At 35.1% G+C, this 24749-nt stretch overlaps 1 protein-coding gene across 3 annotated transcripts in view; it reads left to right on the forward strand.

The window, feature by feature from the left end:
- The window catches only part of CRPPA (CDP-L-ribitol pyrophosphorylase A), a 330079-nt gene that overhangs the window by 136582 nt on the left and 168748 nt on the right, over nucleotides 1–24749 (forward strand). For all 3 annotated transcript variants that reach the window (XM_007981984.3, XM_038004687.2, XM_073009080.1), the window contains one exon: nucleotides 7833–7930. In XM_007981984.3, coding sequence (XP_007980175.1) covers nucleotides 7833–7930 — 98 coding nt within the window. The remainder of the gene's footprint in view (nucleotides 1–7832; nucleotides 7931–24749) is intronic.

Consider the following 24749-nt stretch of genomic DNA (forward strand, 5'->3'; position numbering starts at 1 on the left):
GTGTGTGTGTGTGTATATATATATATATTTTTTTTTTTTTTTTTTTTTTTGAGATGGAGTTTCACCCTTATTGCCTAAGCTGGAGGGCAGTGGTGCAATCTTGGCTCACTGCAATCTCTGCCTCCCGGGTTCAAGCGATTCTCTTGCTTAGCCACCCAAGTAGATGGGATTACAGGCATGGGCCACCATGCCCAGCTAATTTTTTGTATTTTTAGTAGAAACAGGGTTTCACCTTAGCCAGGCTGGTCTTGAACTCCTGACCTCAGGTGAGGAGTTCAGCTTCCCAAAGTACTGGAATTACAGTCATGACCTACCGTGCCTAGTCAACATAATTTTAATTGGCAATTATATACATACCTTTACTATTTAGAGGTTCTCAGATATGGGCTGAGGTATTAACTGAAAAATTTGAGCTCCTTAACTAATGCTTACGGTTTTCAATATAAGTCTAAAGATTTTATCATATTCTGGCGTGAATTTTCTCTCTCTTAAATCACACCAAGCTATGTGACCTTTAAATGCCGTAGACCAAAAAAGAGTTATTCAGTGTAAATCAGAGTATATGTTGAAATTATTTTGGGGGAACCTTACTTGTTATGTCATCAATATTTTGCCATCTGCCACTGGCCTTTTAGGAATTTTTTAGAAACTACTTAAAAAATAGGATAATGTAAAAACTAAAACTCAGAGGCTCGTATCAGTCAAGTTGACAGGTCATGTATTATTTAATGTTAAATCTAAGTATTTTATAATTTATTCCCAGTCTATTTTCAGGGAGAGAACAAAGACTAGATCTTTGTGTTAAAGTTTGTATAATTCTGGGATGTAAAATGATTTTGTGGTTCCCCTCAATATTTTTACTTCAACCTCTGAAATTTTCTAGGAAGTGCTTTATTAATATAACAGAAGATTAAGAATTCTCAAGGTTTCTATTTTTGTTTTGATTTCATTAAACTCAAGGTAGTTATTATGTACTTTGTTTTCTTTGAGAAAATTATCAGTATTAATCTTTGGAAAGAATTTTGTGCTTCATGAAAAAATGAATTATAAATATTTTGTGTGCCTTTTGTCTTCTCCTTTAGTTTGGGGATCCTAGAATAACTCTGGGATTGAGGAGGTTCAGTTAACTCCTTGGAGCCCTGCTCCTATAGTTATATATTTTTTCTGTTCTGAACTTCCAAACACATGGTACAAGTACAGTCATTACTGGGTTTTTTTTTGAGACAATCTTAATTGCCATTCACAATTAAGACTGTCAGTGCAGCATGCTTTTGAAATTATCAGTAGCAATTGCATAAAATGCTTCAGCCTAGATCCTAGTGGACAAACTAAGATATAAACAATGAGAATGAGTTGGCATCTGTTTTAAAGCAAATCAGAGATGCAAACATAGATGTATTACTCAAAATGTATATTCCATTGTCACATATGATTATGGCATGTTTAGTGAAATTTGAAACAAAGGCTTAGTGGGATGCAGTTGATATGGATTGTTTACCAAACCCTGAAATATTAAGACTATAAAGAAGAGATTAATTTGAAGTCAGAAATTTATCATATTTTTAGTGGACAAAGTTATTTCAATTTATGTTCTTATTGAATGTATGTGTCCATAACAGCAATAACTCTGTCATCTATTAGGTGTTTTCTTGTACCAGGCACTAGAAATAATTTTACACATTATCTAATCCTTATTAAAATCTCAAAGTGTAGTCTTTTACGGATATCTCCTGCCTTCATCTTACATAGGTCTATTTTTTAAATGGCAGTATTTTATTATACTGAGGGATGAATCTTCAAATCATTGTAATAGTTGGAAAATTCACTAATAGCAGAGGTCACTTCTTACTCAATTTTGAGTGGATAATGCCTAACACACTGAAGGCATCAATAAATGAAAAGACTTTTCAAGTCCATCTCCTTGCACTTGATTTGTCCTTTTACAGATGTGTGCTTCCTAGTACTCTTTTAAAAAATAAAAGAAAAGAAAATTTGACTCTGCATAGAAATAGTTCTTTGGTCTCTTTGCATTTCATACATGCAAAGTGCTGCCAAAGTATCAATATGCTACTTTCAGCATCTGCTCCAATATAGAATTGAAATTGTATAAAATTTTAAAAATTGTCTTTCCCTCAATTTAGCAAATATTATTGAATGTCTATCAAGTCTCCTATATCTGTAGTTATTAAATATGTTACCTTATTTAATATCAACTTTATAAAGGTTGGAGATTTCTTAATTGTAAAACCCAGTGAGACATGCACATAAGAGTAGTGTTGTTGTAGGTTTGGGTTTTTTAAATAGTTTTATGTCAGAAATGTCAAAGTCTCTGTGCAATGGACAACGAACACAGCTCTGTCTCACTAAACTCACCATCTTCCAATTGCCACACAGAAGATTAAAGAAAACTGAGAAATTACCCCCAAACTTATTCCATTTTAGGTAATAAGCTATAGTAGAATATGTATATTTCCTACTATTTATAAACACATGCACACATATATAGTATATCTATATATATACACATACACACACATAGATAGTATCATTTATATATATATAAATCTACCTATCTATACCCATAGATACAGTATCATGTATGTAGTGTCATATATATATCACATATGATATATATGTGATATATTAGTGAATCTAAGTAGATAAAGGGGAAGCTATTTGTGTTCTTGTATCTTTTAAGTTTGAAAGTTATTAAATAACTTTCATATAAAACTTTCATAACATATATATATGATACAATATAGGTGTGAATAGGTAGATCTCTATAGATAGTATCATTTATATATATATATATGTATGGTAGATCAGTAGATCCTGTCTATACATATAAAAAATATAAATGTGGTATCATATATGAAACCATATTTATAAAGGTTCTATATGATAAACCCTTTCATAATTCCAACATCATAAAAAATCAGTGCAATAGCTAAGCAGAGGTTTTTAATCTGGCTGTACATCAGAATCACTTTTGGACAAAAATATAGGCTAGTATCTTGTTTGTGCACTAGGCATATGTATTTGAAAATATGAAAGGAAAACAAGATATTTATGTTGATTCTGATGTGCAACCAGTTGATAACCATCACATTAGAAATTGATGATGATTTTGTATGTGGTCTAATCTTTGAATGTAGACAGAGTGAGAATTTATCAGTAGTAGTAAAGGACATATTGATTGGGTCCATAGACACTGTAAGAAATTGGCCTATCAGATGCAGACCCTATGGAATGCAAATACCTGAGATTAGCTGACAATATAGAAACCAATACAATAACAAATCCACCATATTTCTTATGATGTTAATTTGCCTAGAATCTACATCCGTATGTTTTGCTCACTTATCTTAAGAGAAGTGAACTTTAAAGTCTCCTACTATTAATATAGCTTCATATATTTTTTCTTAATTTTTGTTTTCAGGAGAGGGTGCTTTTTTATTTTAATAACTTTCAAACCTAAAAGATACAGGAATAACACAAATAGCTTCCCTATCTTTTACCTACCTTGTTGTTTACATTTTGCCTCACTTACTTTATCATTTCTGTGCATGTACTCCCCTCTCACCTTTTCCATATCACCCTTTCTTCTCCTCCTCCTCCTCCTCCATCTCTTGACCTGTAGCATTGTGAACTACTTAATGGGATGGTGTTTAAACCACCAAATTTATAGTAATTTGTTACATACCATTCTAATAAAAACAATAAAATTCTACATAATCCATAGGTGAAATAAGAAACCACAATAGAAATTAGATGCTTCTAATAATGTGATTCTAAATGAAAGACGTGAAAAGCAATGAAATATTTTAAACTAAATGTGAAGTCATTTAAATTGAGTGAATATATCACAATGTTTGAGGTACAGCTAAAATTGTTATTAGAGGAAAATTCAGAGCCTTAAATATAAGTAGTAGAAAAAAGGAAGAGAGTCAGCAACTTAAACGTTTTTAAAAAGAGAAGCAGCAAACAAAACTCAAAGATAGTGGAAGGAAGAAAATACTGAAGAAAATGACAAGAACCCATAAACTAGAGAACAAACATACAAGACAGAATCAATCATGATTTCCTCAGATGACAGTAATAAAATTGTTAAAACCTTGGCAAGAGTGATCATGAAAAACATTGAAAGCTCAAGTAAGCAGTATCAGAAATGAGAATCAATACAATTCTACAGACATTAAGACGTTATGAACAACATTATACTACTGTTAATGAGAATTTAGATGAAATGAACACAATCTTAGGGAAATACACCTTACTATCCTGAGACAGAAAATAGAGAATGTGAATAGTCATTCATCCATTTAAGATACTGAATTTTTATTAAAAGCTCTCCCACAAAGAAGCAGTTGACTTTTACCAGTGAATTCTACAAAACCATTCAAAAGAAGACATGACACCAATCTTGCACACTTCTAGAGAGTAGAAAAAACACTTAACTCATTATGTGAGGATAGTATAATTGTTTAATGACAATATGACAGGACCTTATAAGTAAGTAGAATTGCAGGCTAATTTTTTTTCATGAGCATAGAGCCAATATTTAAAAATTTTCATTATCAGATAAAATTATAGATTGGAAAGAAATAAAAATTTATCATTTATCAGCATGTTTGTATATACCAAGAATTTAATATCTATAAACCATCAGTTTATAAGTAAATTTAGCAAGGTTACTGACTATACAAGGTCTGTATCAAAATGTATTTTTGTACATAACAACAAATAGGAAATTAAAAATCAATTTATAGCATTATCAACAAACAAGAATAAATCTAACAAAAGATGAAAGGGATCTGCACTGGAAACTATGAAGCAATATTGAAACAAATTAAAGATTTCAGGACATGGGGGACAAATCACGTTAATTGGAAGGCTTGTTATTTTAAAGATGTCATTTCCATACCAAACTCAACAGATGTTTTTGTGGAAATGATGGTAAAAATTTATGTGACAATGAAAGATTGCTAAACAACAATATGTTTTTTATTTAGGGTAACTGAAACATGGCATAGGATAAATGCCAAATAGATTTTTTCCCCTTGAAACAGAGTCTCGCTCTGTTGCTCAGGCTGGAGTGTAGTGGCATGATCTTGGCTCACTGCAACCTCCGCCTCCTGAGTTCAAGCGATTCTCCTTCCTCAGCCTCCTGAGTAGCTGGGACTACAGGAGTGCACCATCCATGCCCAGCTAATTTTTATGTTTTTAGTAGAGATGGGGTTTCACCATGTTGCCCAGGTTGGTCTTGAGCTCCTGACCTCAAGTGATCTGCCACCTTGGCCTCCCAAAGTGCTGGGATTACAGAGAGCCACTGTGCCTGGCCAGCAAATAGATTTTGAATTCATTTTTAAAAAATATTTCATTTTTGTAAGTTGGTAGTAATATACCAGTTTTATTGCTGTACACTTGCTGGGTAGAGCTTAGAATTTTATAAAGAAGGATATATGATGAAACAAAGCAAGGAAAACCTACATATGCTGTTTTGTATTAAATTATCTAAATGTTATACATTATTTTACAAATTTATGTAAATGTTTGTGGCACCATCACATTAATTGTTGCATTTGCAGACTACTTTGTATTTGTACATTTTTTTTTTTTTTTAGTTTTCCTAATGTTTTCATGAGGAGCTTTCAGAAATAGAACTGTTGGGGCTTTAGCCTAAGACATTACAAAGCCCAGATTTCTCTAAACATGTAATTTCATGATGTATAAGTTTGGGCTAACTTTGTTTTCAAAAGCCACTGTTTTTATGAGTTAACTTCTAAATGAAAGCCCTAGGACACTCTAGTGTCCAAGACAGCAAAGGACCCCTTTGATTTGATCTCACTAACTATCCCACTTTAGAACTCACTACTAAATCATTTTATGGCTTTTGATATGGTTTGGCTGTGTCCCCACCCAAATCTCATCTTGAATTCTCATGTGTTGTGGGAGGTAATTGAATCATTAGGGGCAGGTCTTTCCCATGCTGTTCTCATGACAGTGAATAAGTCTCATGAGATCTGATGGTTTTAAAAAGGGGAGTTTCCCTGCACAAGCTCTCTTCTCTTGTCTGCTGTGATGTGAGATGTGCCTTTTGCCTTCTGCCATGATTGTGAGGCCTCTCCAGCCACATGGAACTGTAAGTCCAATAAACTTCTTTCTTTTGTAAATTGCCTAGTCTCTGAGATATCTTTATCAGGAGTGTGAAAACAAACTAATATAGCTTTCAAGTAATTCTCTTGCTTGTTGGTCACACTATGTTTATGTGACTACCTACCTCAATACACATTAAAATCTTGTTTCTTTCTTATCATTTCTGATTGTTTGTAAAGCTCCTTTCTCCCACTCCTAAGCAAAACCTATTCCCCTTTCAATAGTGAGCTCCTAGCTCATTGTGTTTTAGAGTTATCTGATCTTGTCTCCAGTTTCTCTCTCCACAATGATGTTCTATAGCATTACTGTCTAAAACATTCATTTGTGTTTTTAATTATGTTGAATTTTATTAGCATCATGTAACTCAGAAATACAGATTTATTTATTTATTTTTGGATTTGAATCTTTTTTCTGCTACTCATGTCCCTGTGGCCTTGGCCAAGTTACTTCTCTGAATTCAAGCTTCCTGAATCTGTTACATAGATTCAGAATGATACTGATCTTGTATGGTCATCATGAGGATTCATATTCATATATAGCATATAGCTCCTGGAATACATAAAATTCTTGTTAAGTAGGAGGTAGTAATAGTAGTGCTATTAACTGGTGATATTATTTTCAATAACCTGTTCTCCCTGGCTTTGCTTGAAAGAATTATTAGCTATTGCTACATCAGTGATTTATATGGATCGTATTTTGGAGTTGCTCAGGTAGGAAGCAGTTGGGTCAAAAGCTAAACATAGTTTTGATTCAGGAATCCTATCTTAAAATTAGACTTTGTTTTCTTAATCCATGATATAATGCTGTGTAATGGCTCTTCAACTGGCAGCTATGTAGGCAATTTCTCTATAGGATACCTGAGACTTAGAAGAATTGGTGTTAATTATAAGACAGAAAGATGTGGATTAAGAAAAATTCTACTCAGACTTCAGCTCATGGTTGAACTTAGTATTATTGTAACAAGAGGTCAAGTTACCTTGAATCAGGGGGCCTTCTGATTTGCCTACTGTAGAGGAGGACTTCATATCTTTTGGAAGAATGCATGCAGGGTTTTCAGAGGTGACATGACTATCACTGTGTCACATAGTTTATAAATGTTAAACCAGACCATCTCAAGTCTTTCAGATGTGAAGAAAATTCTTTCAGTTGCTTCTTCCAATAGTCAAAACAGGAAATTAATTGTATTGAATTGAAAATCTAGAGGAATGTCAAAGAAAAAGATGTACTTAACCAGCGCACTGGATGGCACAATGAATCTGTGCCCAGGAGATAACCTATGGCCTAAAGAATGAATCTGTTTGAGAAGTAGAAATCTGTTACGTTCTGGGAGACTCCTTATAAACATGGAAGGATTGAATTGCTGAACTTAAAATGGTTGTCACCTCTAGTTACTCCCTTCTGAATGCATCCTAAAATATCTTATTTCTGTTAGTTGCACAATGACTGGTTCTTCACCCACGTAGTGTTTAATGGATAGATTTATGGACTTGAGTAGTAAACTGAATCAGGGCCATCTCATTGTGTACACAGATTACTCCACTTGGCCTGAAATCAAAACCTCCCTATTCTTGGTCAACAGCTAAGAACATCAGGTAAGTTTATGTTTCAGCATCCTAGGGCCTTGTTACATGTTTTGTTTGAAACTTAAAACTCTTTTTTTTTTTTTTTCATTTCAGAGATAATTTCCCAAGAGATTTGTGTAGTTATGGATTCAAAAGAAGATAACAAACACGTAGGTCATCTTCTTGAAGAAGTGCTAAAAAGTGAATTAAATGTAAGTATTCAAAGACTGAGTTTGATAAATTCTGATTGCCAAAAACTTTTATAGCATAAAGATATCTTTCTTGAAAAAAACCATAAAAATCCTTTAATCGTAATGTTCTTCTTATTTTGCCACGATGAGATCCTTTGGTCTGCCAGCAGTTAGGATCTGAAACATACTCCGTCACCCTTTTCATTCCTTTTGCGGATTTTCTTCCAGTCTCCGTGTGTGATGTCCTTTAGGAAGCCCTGCCTGATGCCTGCACTCCCTAGCATAAGGCTGAGACTTGTCTTAAGAGGCATGGTGGCCAGCACATGCTAGATGCTTAGTAAAGTTTGTAGACTCTATGAAGATTAGAGAGATTAAGCAGAGGGACGGGAAAAATAAGAGACATGATGACAAAAGGTGAAATAATCATGATATTGGAAAAGCGAGTGAATATGAAGTGACCAACTTCCTAGTTAAACTCATATCTAATATTAGGGCTAGGAAAATAGAAGATGCAATAAGTGTGAGGGTGTCTATAGGAACTTTTTATAATTTTACCACCAAGCACTGCGATTAATCATTTTTATGACAACTTTCAAGCATTTTGTTTGCCAAACTTATTTTTGTATATTTTAATTAATTACCGTTTTCATTAAAATATATAACTTCTAATCAGAGTTTATATTCAACATGGGATGACTTTTTAACAACGTACATAATTCTTATCAAAAGCAGAGGGTAAAAGTTCATTTTAGCTTTGTAATTTTTTTTTTTTGAGATAGAGTCTCACTCTGTCGCCAGGCTGGAGTGCAGTGGTGCGATCTCAGCTCACTGCAACCTCCATCTTCTGGGTTCAAGTGATTCTCCTGCCTCAGCCTCCACCACACCCATTAGCTGTGTAATTTTATCATGATAGCGCAGTTGGAAAGAGAACAGGCTCTGATATCAGACTGCTTGTACTTTGGATGTCAGCTCTGTTTCCTAATTTCCTTATCTGTACATTGAAAATGTTAATAACATCTATGTTCTAAAGTTGCTGGGTGAGTTGAATAAAATGAATATATTTAAAGTGCTTAGAGAAGCATCTGGCATGCAGTACGTTTTCAATGAATTTGAACTATAATTAAACTTTCAATGATAAGTTGACAGAGTGGTGTGACAGTATTAGATAGTACAGACTGTTAGTTCTCATACTTTAGTGCTATATAGATACATGAGTTGTTAAAATTAACAAATTAACCAGTGTCTTCTACCTCCTCCTTTCTGAAGAGTCTAATTTGAATTAGTATGCTTTAACTTAAAGTTTATAGCTGAAAGATGACAGTGAACTTTCTTACTGTATATATTCTTACATTCATGTCATTACCTACTATACTTTCTCCCTCAAACCATTATTCTTAGTCATATAAGTAAATATATATGTAATAGTCACTACAAATCCTTATGTTGATATCTTAAAAATCATTTCGGTTTTCTGGAACTAATCCTCCAATAGATGTTCTAGTGAGGGCTCATGGGCACAGTATTCCCAAGTTCTTCCATGTGAATAAAATTATCTTTTGCTCAAAATCTTCAAGGTGGTTTTGGCTAGATTAAAAACAATCTTGATTCAGTAATTTTTTGTTGAGTATCTTCGATATGCCAATCTATTTTCTTTTGTCATAAAGTATTTTGGTCAAGTGTGATGAAAATCTGACTTTCTTTGTCTTATAAGTGATTTAGTCTGTTTGCCTGGATGCTCAAATAATTCTTTTCCTTTAAAGTCCATTTGTTTTACTACAGGTTTCTTAATTATGGTCATTTTGGCTGATATTGCTAGGTACATAGTAGATTCTTCTGTGTAGTTTCAAATTTTTTTTATGACATTATTTCTTCAGTATTTTCTGTTTGGTTACTTCACTTTTCTTCAGAGATTCCTGTTGCATGAAGCTTACATGTTCTTTGGCCATCTACAGCTATTACCTTCTCTTGAGTTTTTCTAATCTCTTAATTTCTTCTTAATTTTCTTACTTTCCATCTTTTATTTCTGTTCAGTCATTACCTTTTGTGTTTTTTTCTAATTTAGTCTTCATTTCTGAAATATTTTTAAAATTTTTTCTCTTCTCATCACCTTGTTTCTAAGTTATTCCAAGTCTGACTTTTATAGTTCTGTCATTTTCTTAATTTCTTTTAGCTTATTAAATATTGGGTTACAGTATTTATTTACTTTATGACTGGCTGTTTCTGATGTGCATGTGTTTCCTGTAGGGATATTATTTTGCTTTTTAATCTTTTCTTTTTCTTTCTTTCTGTCATTAATATATCAAATAATATATATATTTTTGAGACAGGGTCTTGCTCTGTCACCCAGGGTGCAGTGCACTGCTACTATCATGGCTCACTGTAGCCTTGGCCTTGGCCTCCTGGGCTCAAGCGATCCTCCCACCTCATCTTCCAGAGTAGCTGGGACCACAGGCACACACTGCAATGCCCAGCTAATTTTTTTTTTTTTCCTTTTTGTAGAGAGAGGAGTCTCCATATCTTGCCCAGGCTGGTCTCAAACTCCTGGCCTCAAGTGATCCTCTCATGTTGGCCTCCCAAAGGGCAGAAATACAGGCATGGCTGCTGCACCTAGCCCTATTGTTGCTTTTTAAGTAAAAGAGCTTTTTCTAGTTTTAGGAGGAAGGGATGAGTCAAAATAACACCTCTGTGGCCATGCTTTGCTTGTACTTTGTCTTTCCTTTGTTCCTAGTGCACCTCTTTTGGTCCATCTAGACTTCTCAGGTTGGTGCTTTAACATACTAGGGTGCTTCTGTTTATTGGTTTTGAATGTGCTTTGGACCCATACCCCCAGATATCCCTAGCAGAGAACCTTCATGTGGCTTGTTTTCAAATTTGAATTAAAGCCTACAAAGGATTTATCCCTTGGGAAAGGGATTTTATCTATCTACAAAGGATTTATCCCTTGGGAAAGGGAAAAATCCTCCCTTGGGAAAGGATTTATCTAGTTTTATATACTTTTTCTCTTCTCTTATAAAGGTAAATTTATCTCATGACATTTTTCAGCTAGTTTTTGTTGCTATTCCCAGAATGGAATGGCCTGCTACGGTATCCAGAAAGAATCTGATGATGATTTTGTTGTTTTCTGTCTTTCTTGGTTTACTCCCATTTTTTCCTACAGTTTCTTAAACTGTGTGTGTCTTTATATGTGCTACCAATTTATCCCTACCCACTAATATTATTTTTTTTAGACACTGTTTCACTCTGTTGCCCAGGCTGGAGTACAGTAGCATGATCTTAGCTCACCACAACCTACGCCTCCCAGGTTCAAATGATTCTCGTGCCTCAGCCTCCCAAATATTGGTTTTATAGTAGATAATGTCTGTAGGTTTTTGGTTTTGATATCCTCCTTGCCTTTTCTGTTTTTATGAAGGGTCTGCAGAGATTCAAAGACTAAAATGATATTTCTAGGGTTCCAGAATCTTTTTCCCCTTTATTCTTTGTGTGCTCTTCTGGCCATTTATAATTTTTAAAGAGCACTTACATTTCTCTTTTAATTTCAAGTATCGAATTCATCTATAAATATAGATAGACATAGCAAATTTGGAATTTTTAAAAAATTAGGTTTGACTTGAAGTTAGGGATTTCCTTCATATAATAAAACTAAGAAGTATTCATATATTCAAAAGTAAGAAAATCACCAATTGTAATATCTTCCTTTTTGGAGATAAATTAGACTTTTTATGTATTTTTAATGAGTAGCTAATGTAGAACTTCTAAAACTGAACTTTGGATGTCCTGTTATTTTACTCAGAGAATCTTGGTTCACCTTGAAAGGAGATATTCCTGCTAAGCCTTCTCTGGCTTCTAATTTGGTTAAAAAGAATTTGTTTAAAAACCTGTTATACCACACAAACTTAAGAGAATGCTTTCTCTTAGAAACAGCCACAACAGGCTGGGGTGCGGTGGCTCACGCCTGTGATCCCAGCACTTTGGGAGGCTGAGGCGGGCAGATCACGAGGGCAGGAGATCGAGACCATCCTGGCTTAACACGGTGAAACCCCGTCTCTATTAAAACTACAAAATATTAGCCGGGCGTGGTGGTGGGCGCCTGTAATCTCAGCTACTCGGGAGGCTGAGGCAGGAGAATGGCGTGAACCCAGGAGGCAGAGCTTGCAGTGAGCTGAGGTCACACCACTGCACTCCGGCCTGGGCGACAGAGAGAGACTCCGTCTCAAAAAATTAAATTAAACTAAATTAAAATTTTTTTAAAAAGAAAAAGAAACAGTCACAACACTGATTATGGAGTGTCAGGAGTAGTACTGAAATGGGTAGTTTACCTCACCCCTTCGTAGGACTGGCTAAGGGGTTGGCTCATTAACCTCTTAACCTCTCATGGGATGAGGGGAGCATGAAGGTGAGCAGGTACAGGGGCCAGGACAAGTGCTTCTGGGTACGCTGACAGGAGTAGAACTTCATGTGGCTCCATGACAGCATCTAGTGGGGTATCCATGACCCCTGAAGCCCCAGAAGACATGTGTTACATTGTGCTCTTTTACCTTAGCTCTCTACAAACAGCTTAAGTGTTTAATAGCTCAGTGGAGGGTCAGGATGACAGCCTTTTGCACCAGCCCTCTTGGTACCAGAGTTCTTGTTCAGCGTCTGGGAGGAATCAGGCCGCATCAGTTAATTGAAGGGTGGTGAATGTGGAGGATTTCATTGAGGAGTGGAAGTGGCTTTCAGTGGGATGGGGTGCTGGAAAGGGGATGAAGTGGAAAGGTGGTCTTCCCCTGGAGTTTGGCTGTCCTCTGCTGAACTCTTCTCTGAGGTCCTACCGTCAAGATTTCCTTCTGAAATCTCACCTTCAAGCTGTCCCTCTGAAGTCAAACTGCTTCTTTTTGACAGCTACTGCTTCTCTTCTAGCCTCTTCTGTTCCACTCTGCTGCCCCTCTGACACCACTCTGCTAGTGGAGCCTGGGGTTTTTTATGGGTACAGGATGGGAGGCAGGGCAGTCTAAAAAGCAGCATTTGAGTGGGAAAACAGGAATGCATGTTCTCACTTTGGGCCACAGTACCCAGGCTTAAGGGTGTGGCCCTCACCGGGGACTGCCCTCTTCTACTCAGTATTTCCCTGCTTCCTGTCTGTATCAGTCCTATGCAGTTCTTTTCTCTTTAAAATAATCCTATGATTTCCCCCTTTTATTTTACAAATAGAAATACGGAAACTTGCAGTTTGATTTGCCTAAGATCATGTAACTAGTGAATATAGATGCTAGTTGATTCAAAATGGTCTTTACTAATTAATATCCTTCTAAGGAAAGGTGAGATAAAAGACTGAGATTTTTAAGTTTGACAAAGGGCTAATACCTAATGTCTAAAAGACATCCCCTTGGGAAAGGATTTATCTAGTTTTATATACTTTTTCTCTTCCTTTATGAAAGTAAATTTATGTCATGACATTTTTCAGCTTAATAACTTACAAACACAAAATGCAATGTATTCTAACATTTTCACCTCTCAAAACTTTCATCCTACTTTGAAAGGAATGTGTAAAGAGGATGATGTCACCACTATTGAAATCCTGGCATCTGTAGGGCAGATCAGTATGGGTGTGGAGCTTCTCAACACATAATGGGAGGATTGTTTTGTTAACATGAAAAGAAAAAATGTTTTCCTTTGAAATTAAGGGAAAAGATTGGATATGTTTATTGTAATTATCTGTACTAGAATTTTGCAACATACCTTACAGGTGAACCAAACATCTAACTTTAATGATGAACACCAAATACCTGGAAGAGGTTGTTAAAAAGTTAAGTAAAGAGCTAACTTGGGGAGAGGCACCTCTCCTTCTTCCCCCATTCACAGGCACTTTTCACTGATTCTTAAAGAACAAGGCTTTGCTGTCAGTCTTGCTATTTTCCTCTTCCATTTTCCTCAGCAGTTTGAAGTATTTCACAGACCTTACCAGCTTTGGAGATAGAGCTCTCCAGAGATAGATCAAGGTGGTAGACAGTTGTAAAGGGACCTCTCTCACTTCTTCCCAATTTTCAGTAAATATCCAAAATAGTTTATACTACATACTGAACTGAAGGTAGTAAGAAATTTATAAGTAGGAAGATGTGATTAGTCTTTTATTCCTAAATTCTCTAGTTTATTTACCAAATAATAAATGCCTATCATGATATACTCACTAGATATGGGGAGTTGAACTGAACAAGTATGATTTCCTATTTCCAAGGAGCATATTGTCCAGTTGGGGATAAAAAAGTAAACGAATGCAAATTAAAATGTCAACTTGTGATGAATATTCTAAGGAAAACCTAACTGTGCTTATATAAGAGAGCCAGAGAAAGTGACTTAGATTGGGAGTGGAAGGCAGTAAGTGAAATCTCTTGGCAGACGTGGTATTTAACTTAAGCCTTTAAGGATAATAATTATCGATTTAAAGAACAAACCAGAAGTAACAGTATGTGAAAGGCACATAAAGAGCTTCATTGGGGCACAGAAAGAAAGCATCTGTGGTTGGAGATGGAAATGGAGTGGAAGTGGGAGTAGCAGGAGACGAGAAAAGAGCTGGGGACAGACCCAGAGACAGCCTTGTAGGCTTTTTATGTTGAGTTCACCACTTCTACTGTTACCATTGCTACTATTATCATTTATATATTGTTTTCAGGGGAAAATGAAGTGAGAGAAGACTTTATTTGAAAATGACATGATCCACTTTATCTTTACAAGAAGATTATTTTGGCTGCTCCCTCTTAAAAGTACAGTTCTACAGAGGAAACCTCTGCAGTATTTGTTTTCATACATCATGTTACCTTAAATGCATATAAGTGGGTTCAACCCGATATTCACTCCTGTAATAAAAGAATGGAACTCCTAAAGAATGCTGATCTATACTCTTAACAAACAGGGACTGTAGGGGCTTTTCATGTATTTTGGTTATCCACTCCTTCCTGTTTCCTGGAGCACATAATTTAATTATTGTTTTGAGTAATCACAAATGACAAGCAGGGTGTAACTGAAAATCATGTGTAAAGCATGCTTTGATTTTGTTGAGGCTGTTCTATGGTACCTAGTTTTTTTTTTTTTTTTCTTATGCCCTCAAGGTTGTGTCCAGTGTATGGATCTATGCCTTTTATTATAGACCTCAGTAAATTCACTGTATGACATATTAGTCAAACAAAACATCAAAAATAGCACATGCAATAAAGAAAAGCAGAGAGAAGATAAACAGAGCAAATTAAGCCACAGCAGTATCCTAAGACCTATCCAAAACAGTTATTTTATGCTTATTCTGATACATATTATATTTAGTCTGAATATACAGGTTTTTCATTTGTTTGCACCTGAATACTGTATAGTCAATAACAATGAAATAACACTGGAAAGCTACTTTTTTTCTCTTGCGCCTCTCACTCTGAATGGTGCCACATTTATGTGGTGCATGCATGTATATACAAGAATACAGAAACTAGCCAAAAACCATCTTATTAAATTCATTTGGTTTATTTGGTATGTTAGCCAGATTTCCTGAACAATTCTCCAGAGGTGGAAAGAAACTCCAAAATGATAGACCACCTAGTTGCAGAAGGTGGTATGAATTACATTCATGTTGTATTAAATAAAATTAACAGTTTATATTAATGACTGATTGTCATGGTTTTAAAATATTAATTGAGGGAGCTAGGATGATTTGCTTTAAATGCTATTTTCTCTATTTTTTTCTTTGTATATTTCACATATCTTCATCTTTTTAATTGTTTATATTCTTGAAATACAGGAACCTGTTGAAATATTACTCTTCCTAAAGGAACCAGATGGTTAATCTGTAAAAACGGTCTTTTGCATCTTGTCTGCTTCGAAATGAGGTCATTGTTTACAAGTTCTGGACAGCCATTATACTAAGCTTATGAAATAAAAACAGAAACCAACCACCATCAATTTTTGGGCATGTATTCATAAAGTCAAGTCTTAGCCTTTAATTCAGGAATTTTTTTTTTGATTTTACACAGAAAGTAAATATGTTCAGAGGAAAATCGATATAAAAAGTTGCCAAAGTTGTTTTTGTATGTAGATTATAGTTAACCGTCAGCAATTGATTTTGAAGAATGTTATATACTAAATTGCTTACGCTATTTAAATTGAGATGTAGTTTCAGAACTCAGTGATTTCACTTCATTTCATTAAATTTTTTTTCTCCAGTTATAGGATACATGTCTGCAAAGCATCTTTTTATGCTTATGTTATCCCTAATAATTGAGTTTGGAAATGTATTTTATGTCAAGTGTTTGCGTGTAGTATAATTTTACTTTATAATGCCACAAAATAGATTATTTTGTTGTTCTGGTAGCTTTAGCTAAACAATGGTTCCAAGGTTTTGGTGGTTCTGGGACAACTGAATCAAATATACCACTTTGAGCTTATAACCACAGTAAATTATTCCTTATCTTGTTACCAGAGACCTTCTTTCCAAGGCCTACAACTTGTGTTAAAAAAAACATCTTTATCTTTCTCTCTCACGTTGGCATTATATACCTTAAATGACTATTCAGCATATGAAGGTTAAAAAAAAGTCTGTACAGCTTGATCCGTCGTTTAAGATCTTCTGCTCTCTACACTGAACTTTTTTGTCACAATGCTATTGCTGTTGTGGCTCAACATGTTTTGAAGCGATTAGTCTTCTAACTCTTGCACTCTATTCTACTGGATTGCATGCCTTCTCTATTTGTCAATTTTATGTTTTAAGGCTTAGTTGATTACTCTTTCCATGAAGTTGTCCCCAATCATTTTTTTTAGTTATTAGATCTTCTAAATTACTCATCAATAGTTGTGTCATTCTGCATATCCTGCTTATTATTTATCCATTTGCACATCTCTTTCACCATCTCTTATCACTGATCCCTCACATAGTGCTGTGGAGATGGAAGGAGCCAGATAAATAGTTGTGGTTAAAGATGAGAGCATGATGAACCAGCAAGCTTCTGGAGTACCTCTCTACCTGGCCAACAGCCAAATATGTTGCTGGAGATAAAGAGGTAGCCTCTGGCCATCCATCAATCACGGGACCGGTTGAGAAGAGTTTAAAACACAAAGCATACCCAAGAAGGTCGAACTGATTTTCTAACCAGAAGAAAAAACTATGTTCACAAAAGGAGGGAAGAGAAGGTGTTGGTAGCAGATGTTGCAGAGATTAGATGAGCTGGAGTTAGCAACAGTGATGAAATTGGTGGTGAGCAGCCTTCTGTCAGGAAAGAAAGACAGTGATGGAGAAATGAGCACTGCAGAGGGGACCTTCTTAGTGGAGTGAAGAAGATAATCCATAAGTAATATTTTTAAAATGTATTCTGTAGAATTTGCAATAAGATTCTGTTGATATTTGAATCTATTTTTTATATTGTCTAGAAATGTACTGTTTACAAAATATTCTATGGTATATACATAGTTCTGAAACAAGTCACATGATTGAGTTTTTGTTCAAAATGTAATTTATCCTTAGTATTTTTAAAATATTTTGAACCTCTAAGCTAAACAATGTATATTCAACAGGCTACTAATAAGTCATAATGGGAAAGTTGTATGAGAGGGAAATTTTATATATAAATATTGCAAGTATACTTCTCATACAAGAGGAATATACCTTAATGAAAAATAGTTTGCTTATTACATAGGGTTTGATGGCAGTTTTCAGGTTGAACAAATATTGGGATGATGTTTGAATATTACTTGAAAGACTCTTGCGTGATTTTCTTGGGATTACATGTGAAAGGACTCTTTGGTAAGCTATTCATACATATTATAGCTGATTTTAATTTTCTTTATTTTCTATCATTTTGTAAAAATGAAGTGGAAAATGGAGGTTGTTGAGAACCTTTTTAATATTTCTTATCTAGACATTTTGAGAGCAATTGTAACATTTGCAGCACAATGTCGATCAATCATGTCATTTAAGTGATTGTCATTTTATCATCACATCATTTTAATATGGAAACAGGCTGCAATTGTACTTCTATATACAGTTGTCCCTCAATTTAGAGGGGGGTTCCAGAACCTACCTTTCTGCTCTACAAATGCCACAATTTATGGGTGCTCTAATCCCTTACATAAAATGAAATAGTATTTACATATAACCTATATACATCCTCCTGTATACGTAAAATCATCTTCAGATTACATACAATCTCTAATACAATATAAATGCTATATAATTACATTGTATTTTTATAAATTTGTATTTTTATTATTTGTTTTTGTTTTTCAAATGTTTTTGACCCTTGCTCAAATCCTTAGCTGTGGAACCAACCGATTCTGAAGGCAGACTACATTTAGGCAGTGTCTTTATTAGGAAAAATGAAAACTTTATGCATTTAAATTAAATTATGTTGTAAACTTAGCAAGAATTTGAAGGAAAAAAGTTGAATTAATGAATTGTTTAATGTTAGTCATTTATGTTTGCCATACCAATAGATGTAATAAAGATAAAGGCAATAGCTTTGGTTCAGTAAGGTTGCAATTGTTTTTCATTTGCTAGATGAAGACACACTCCTCAGTAAATATCTACTCAAAATGAGAGAGGGCTTTTAGATTAAAGTGGATTCAAATGATAGAACCTTGTTCTGGCTCAGAGTGTGATCCCGGCAACAGTTATATCAGTATCAACTGGAAGCTTCTTAGAAATGTTTATTCTTAGCTTTACCCCAAATCTAAAAGAATTAAAATCTGCATTTCTAACAGGATTCTCAGGAATTCCCATGGACATTGAAATTCGAGAAACACACATCTAAAATTTATTTCGTTTTCCCATTAGGCTATAAACTTCTTGAGGGAAGAAACCTGTCTAGTCATCGACATGGTCTCAGTGTACAATTTAGTGTCTGGCTTGTAGCTATCAATAAATATTGGTCAAATGAATGAAATTATATTAATCCATCAATGGCTAAGATACTCTGTTCTTTGTGACTTTGTTTTATTTTTAATTAAGACAGATAGGATTTGTTCATTTTAACTTGCCAATTCTCAGCTTGCAAATGTTTTATGCATTACTAATACATATAAAGGGATCATATTACTGTTTGTATCTTTTTCACATATCATTAGTGATTTCCGCTAATAGGACAGAACATGCCTGCCAAACATGATTTATGAGTTAATGCCAGTCATTTCCCATCTACTACACATTGTCTTTTAGTTATAGTGTAATCTGTCATGAAAGCTCAACAGAAAAAGGAGCAGGGTAGTATTTTGCAGCTTTACACTTTGTGTTGATACTACACAACTTTGGATGTATAATAAAACGGGGCTGGGTGTGGTGGCTCCTGCCTGTAATCCCAGCACTTTGGGAGGTTGAGGCAGGTGGATCACCTGAGGTCAGAGATTCGAGACCAGCCTGGCCAACATAGTGAAAGCCCCATTTTACTAAAAATACAAAAATTAGCCAGGCATGGTGGTGGGCACCTGTAATCCCAGCTACTTGGGAGGCTGAGGCAGGAGAATCGCTTGAACCCAAGAGGTGGAGGTTGCAGTGAGCCAAGATGACACCACTGCATTCCAGCTTGGGTGACAGAGTAAAACCCTGTCTCAAAAAATAAAATAAAATAAAAAATAAAACAGGAGCTTTAAATTATTTGTGTTAGGTGCTCAAGGTTCGTTAGCATTAGAGCTTGTCATTTTCCATTCCATGGTCCTTGTAATGTTGCATCAGAACAATAGTTGGTTTTCAACATGAGTTTTAACAGTGAGAGAGGGATGCACAAAGGAAGACTTACCACAATAATGTCTTCTACCACCAACGGCTCAGCACACGTTTAATGCAGTGGGTGAGAAGCACTTGATATTACTTCGACATCAAATCTGAAGACTGAAATTTGAGGACACTTCTTAAGTACTTTCTACCCTATCCAGGACCCAGAAACATCACTGTTAAGGGAATGTGTATACTGGCAATTAAGATTGTTGGTACTTAACTGACTTTCTCCAGAATACATGTTCCTCCCCCGCACCCCTTCCCCCTGGAGTTAACTTTGGGACATGTAGAATTACTCCTCTCTGGGTAAGGGTCTTGTGATGTCTGTGACAAGGTAATAGTACCTAGAGTAACACTGATGTCCAGTGTGCTTTGGAGGTTGTGTATGTGGACCTGGGAGTTTCAACAGGCCTGAGTCTGAGTGCTAGCCCCTTACTGGCTGTGTAATCTTTGATTAAACTTTTGTGCCTGTGCGGCTTTATAACATGAGGATGATAATACCTGCCCGTGCATAGGTGTACTATGCAGTTTTAACAAGATAATTGTTGAAAGTATTTAGCACAGATTCTGGAAAGTTATAAAGCCTCAATAAATACAATATATTAAATGTAAAGGGATAATGGAGATACGATTTAAAGGGTCCTCTAAAAGTGGAAGTTAAGAAGTGGGTAGAGTTATAACAGCAAGCATTTAATAAAGCACTGTGCATTAGGTGACCCAAAACATGAATGTTATTGGGTCTTTACATATATTCAAAGATGAATGACTTGACAGCATACACGTTAGACTTTAGACTTTCTGGAACAGCAGTTGTTGGGAGAAGTCCTTGGACTCAGACAGAGGCAGTGTCCACTGCATTATGTAGCACTGCAAATGGATCTTCTGGGCTGAATGTTAGACTCCAGTCTTTGTGCTGGGACTTTTAAGTTGCATAGTGAGGGAAGCACCACTCTCTTGTGTGATAAGAGATTGGGATCCAATAGCAGTGCAATGTCTCAGAACCTTAGTTATAGTACTATTCTGCCTACCCAGTGTCTGGGATTGGGAAAGTATCAAACCTGCTTTAGTATGACCAGCTAGCTAGGGTTTAAGTCCTATGGTGGCAGGTCATGAAGTGGAGGGCCACTGGTATGATCCACCAGCTTATGATTCATGGTTAGCAGGCTATAGCTTCTACAACCTAGCTGACTGGTAACCCAATTTATTTATTAGCTCACAACTCTACCAGGATTGACTTCTTTAAAGCCTTCTATGAGGACAAGTTATAGAGAAGACATCTTGGAAAAGTTAACCCTTACCCTTCACATACTAACTTAGCCAATCCTCATATCAATTTTATGACGTACTCATTTTACTGAGGAGTAAACCGAGCCACAGGGCTTATGTAGCTTACCCAAAGTCACACGGCAACGATGTTCCAGAGATTTAAACCCAGTGATCTTGGTACCAGAGTCCATGCTCTTTACTACACACATACACACACATACAAAAAGAAAAACTTAAAAGCTTATTCTAAGAAATAGTAAATGCTGAATGCTAGATAGACAAAAAGGGTTGTTAATTGTCATGTTCACAGAGTGGAAAGAAAATACATCTCTCTACAAGTCACTTGTTTATACCTATATTAGTGCCATTGTTTGAACGGTAGAAAGGCTAGAAGTTGGCAGATTCAGACTCAGAGATGACCCAGCCAACTTTTTCTGCAAAAAGATGATTGACTTTTCAGAAACACATAGAGGTTGAACCTCTGACTCATGGGAATTGAACCAAAACCTTTCAGCCTTAGTTAGGCCTTAATGCTTTTTGAAATGAAAACTTTTTTGACAATCCATCTTTATTCCTAATATCCATGCTTTGTATAGTATTAATATTGTGAATACACAGATGTTTGCATTTAGTTTATGGTAAATCTTTCCTAAACTCTTATTTGTTATGACATAAGGAAAGTGTGATTTTTTGTTGTTGTACTTTAATTTACTGAACACATTGGAAGGTTGTTTTAAATTTTGTTTAAATGTCCTTTGAACAAAAATATTTACAGAAGAAGTTCTAGCCAGCAGATTGTTCCATTTGTTGTGTTTGAGTGTGGAAACATCAGGAATGACAGCATATGATGATGCCATAGGACTTTTTTTTTTTTTTTTATAAACAACCTAATAGCATTGTCTAATGTGGTCTTTGTTGATTAAAAGTGTCACACATACCTTTGCTATATTTAGGTAAAATCTAAGTTTCTTTACTGAAGCATGGAAAATGCTGATTGTTTTCTGGTTGGGAGGAAAGCAGTATGACTAAAAGAACTACACTGAACTGGGAACAATTATTAAGAATCTCAATTTCAAGAAGAAAAAAAATACAGTTTGGTTTTTCAAGAATACAAAAATACTAATATTTGATAACTTTTATGTAAATATTGTGTATGCATTTCTGTCTTAGTCTATGGGCAATTAGCTGAAGACTGACTTTAAGTGCAGTTTTAAATGTATCATGTAAGTGAACAAATATATTTTAATTACAATTACAATAACACTATGTGGCTGGGCATTGTGCTTTCCATATATCTATATTGTACATTCTTTTCTTTTTTTTTTGAGATGGAGTTTCACTCTGTTGCTCAGGCTGGAGTGCAGTCCCGTGACTCAGCTCACTGCAACCTCTGCCTCCCAGGTTCAAGCAATTCTCTGCCTCAGCCTCCCGAGTAGCTGGGATTACAGGCGTCCACCACCACACCTGGCTAATATTTGTATTTTTAGTAGAGATGGGGTTTCACCATCTTGGCCAGGCTGGTCTTGAACTCCTGACCTCAGGTGAGCCATCCACCTTGGCCTCCCAAAGTTCTGGGATGACAGGCATGAGCCACCACGCTTGGCCTACATTATATATTCTAAGAGTGTACATCTTATTAACTGTTAGTTTAAGAAATACATAACAGCTTTGAAGAAGCAAGTAGATATTGAAGTCAATATGGGCTGAAGTTGTCATAGGTATGAATGAGCCCAGTATTTGTGACAATAGAGAAAAATTTCTTCAGAGTTTAAGAATATTTGTGTTGAAGAGTGGAATGGGTGGCTAGGATTTGAATAGGTAGAATATAAGCAGACTATGAAGGGCTTTAATGTCAAAGCCACTATTTTAGATTTAATCTAATGGGAATGACACACATATACATGTAATATATATATAAAATTGCATATTCTTAATAAGAAAAATGAAGCTCTTCTAGGAATACTTAAAATACTCTTAATAGTTAGGGAATACTTTCCTTTTGTCTAAAGATGTACATATAAAAATAAAATAATTCCTTAAAGTACTTAAAAATAATAGTGACAAAGATTATTCACAAAAGTCTTGATAAAGATTATTCACAAAAATCTTCCTTCTCCATTGCTTTAAAAACAATAGAAAACAAGCAAAATTAACAGTAATCAAACAAACATGAGGGGCCCCACTTAATGCAGACGTTTTTAAAAGTAACAGTCAAGAAAGTAAGTGCAGATGATAATCAGGTTGATGTCTTCTAAACCCTTCCCGTGGATCTCCCAGACCTTGTAATGGGGGCAAAAATTATTTCATTAAGATAACTCAAGGAACCTAAAACTTTTACCGCTTTTGTTAAAAAAAAAAAAAAAATTGCTCCAAAACAACCCACTACTTGTACATATTCATCTAATAATGTGAATTAAATGAAAAATTTAGAATTAGGGGAAATTTTAAGTCATTTTCCTTGAAGGTAGATAATGTCTAATGTTAATTATGGCCACAAAATAGAATAAGAATCTAATAAACATTTTAGATTTAAAACAACATGATTGACCAGACCTAGGCTATGGGTAGAACTTAAAATGTGCCCTCTCCTTCTCTCACAGAAGGAAGTCAGTGAATACCAACTTACAAAAAGAAGTGAGTTATTAAGAGTATAGTGTCTTTATCCTTCCCATAGCATCTCTTCTTAACCTTTAGAAATTATACTTCCTGGAAATGAATTGTCTGAAGTTTAGCAATACTTTTGGTTTTACTGCATTTGGTTTGTATTCACTAAAATTACATAATTTAAAATGACATGCATATTATTCCATTTTAATAAAACATTCATGCTTTTAGTCCTTCATTTGTCTTTCCTGATTACTACATATATTATTCATAGAGAATTGTTGGAATGATACTTACCTTTCAGAGTAATTATTTCTATGTAGTATTTTTTGATGAGTTTTTATTTGTAAAGAACTTTTCCACATTGTTCGTTCTAAGAACATATACTATTTTCTTGACACGAGATATTTTTCTTTAAAAAACTGGTGGCAAAGTTTTGTTTGTTTTTAACATTATTAAGCATTTGCTAGTGGTAAAAACATGAATGTTTCTGTCCTCAAAGATCCCAAACTCTGTCCTGAAGAAATTTATTTTAATACTTCAACAACAACAACAACAACAAAACTGAATCAGAATCTCCCTCATGTTCTCATTCTCTGCATGCAGAAGGAAACTTTAAGATTTTTTTTTTTTTTTTTCTGAATCCGAATTCACTTGTGCATCTTTGCTGAAGTTAAGATCTGGTGATATCGTTGCCTTATTTCATATCTGTGAAGTCAGAAACTTGGCAGGATGTGAGACTATATCTTACTTGCATGCAAATAAGTCAACCTGACACAGTATCATAGATACTGGTGGAAGATCTGAGACTACAGGGTCAGAGAAAAGACCATTTATTACAACCATAGCAGTAGCAAGAACAAAAATGTAGCACTCGGTTTTTTCTTAATTCCAATTTCCATGGAGAGATGCAATTAGGGTTAGTTGTTGCTAGGCAGTAGGGTTCTTTAAAAAGAACCTTGATAGTAGGAAACCCTGGCCTTATACAGGCAAATCAGCCCATCTGCTCCTCAAGAGATAACTCTGGAATGCCAAGTAAGCCTAATCCAGGGAGAGAGATGTCCCTATCTTACTGGAAAATAAATCTGTTCTAGGAAGAAATATCTCTATTTCTGCAATTTGTACAAACATACTTACAAAGAAAGTATGGAACAAGTTAGCTGTTAATGCCTTTGAAAATGTTTGAATACGTGAGAGACTTTTGAAAAATTGTCTCCCTGTAATATCTAGATGTTACCACTTTATCAAACT

The sequence above is a fragment of the Chlorocebus sabaeus genome, chromosome 21, assembly GCF_047675955.1.
Source record: "Chlorocebus sabaeus isolate Y175 chromosome 21, mChlSab1.0.hap1, whole genome shotgun sequence".
NCBI lineage: Eukaryota > Metazoa > Chordata > Mammalia > Primates > Cercopithecidae > Chlorocebus > Chlorocebus sabaeus.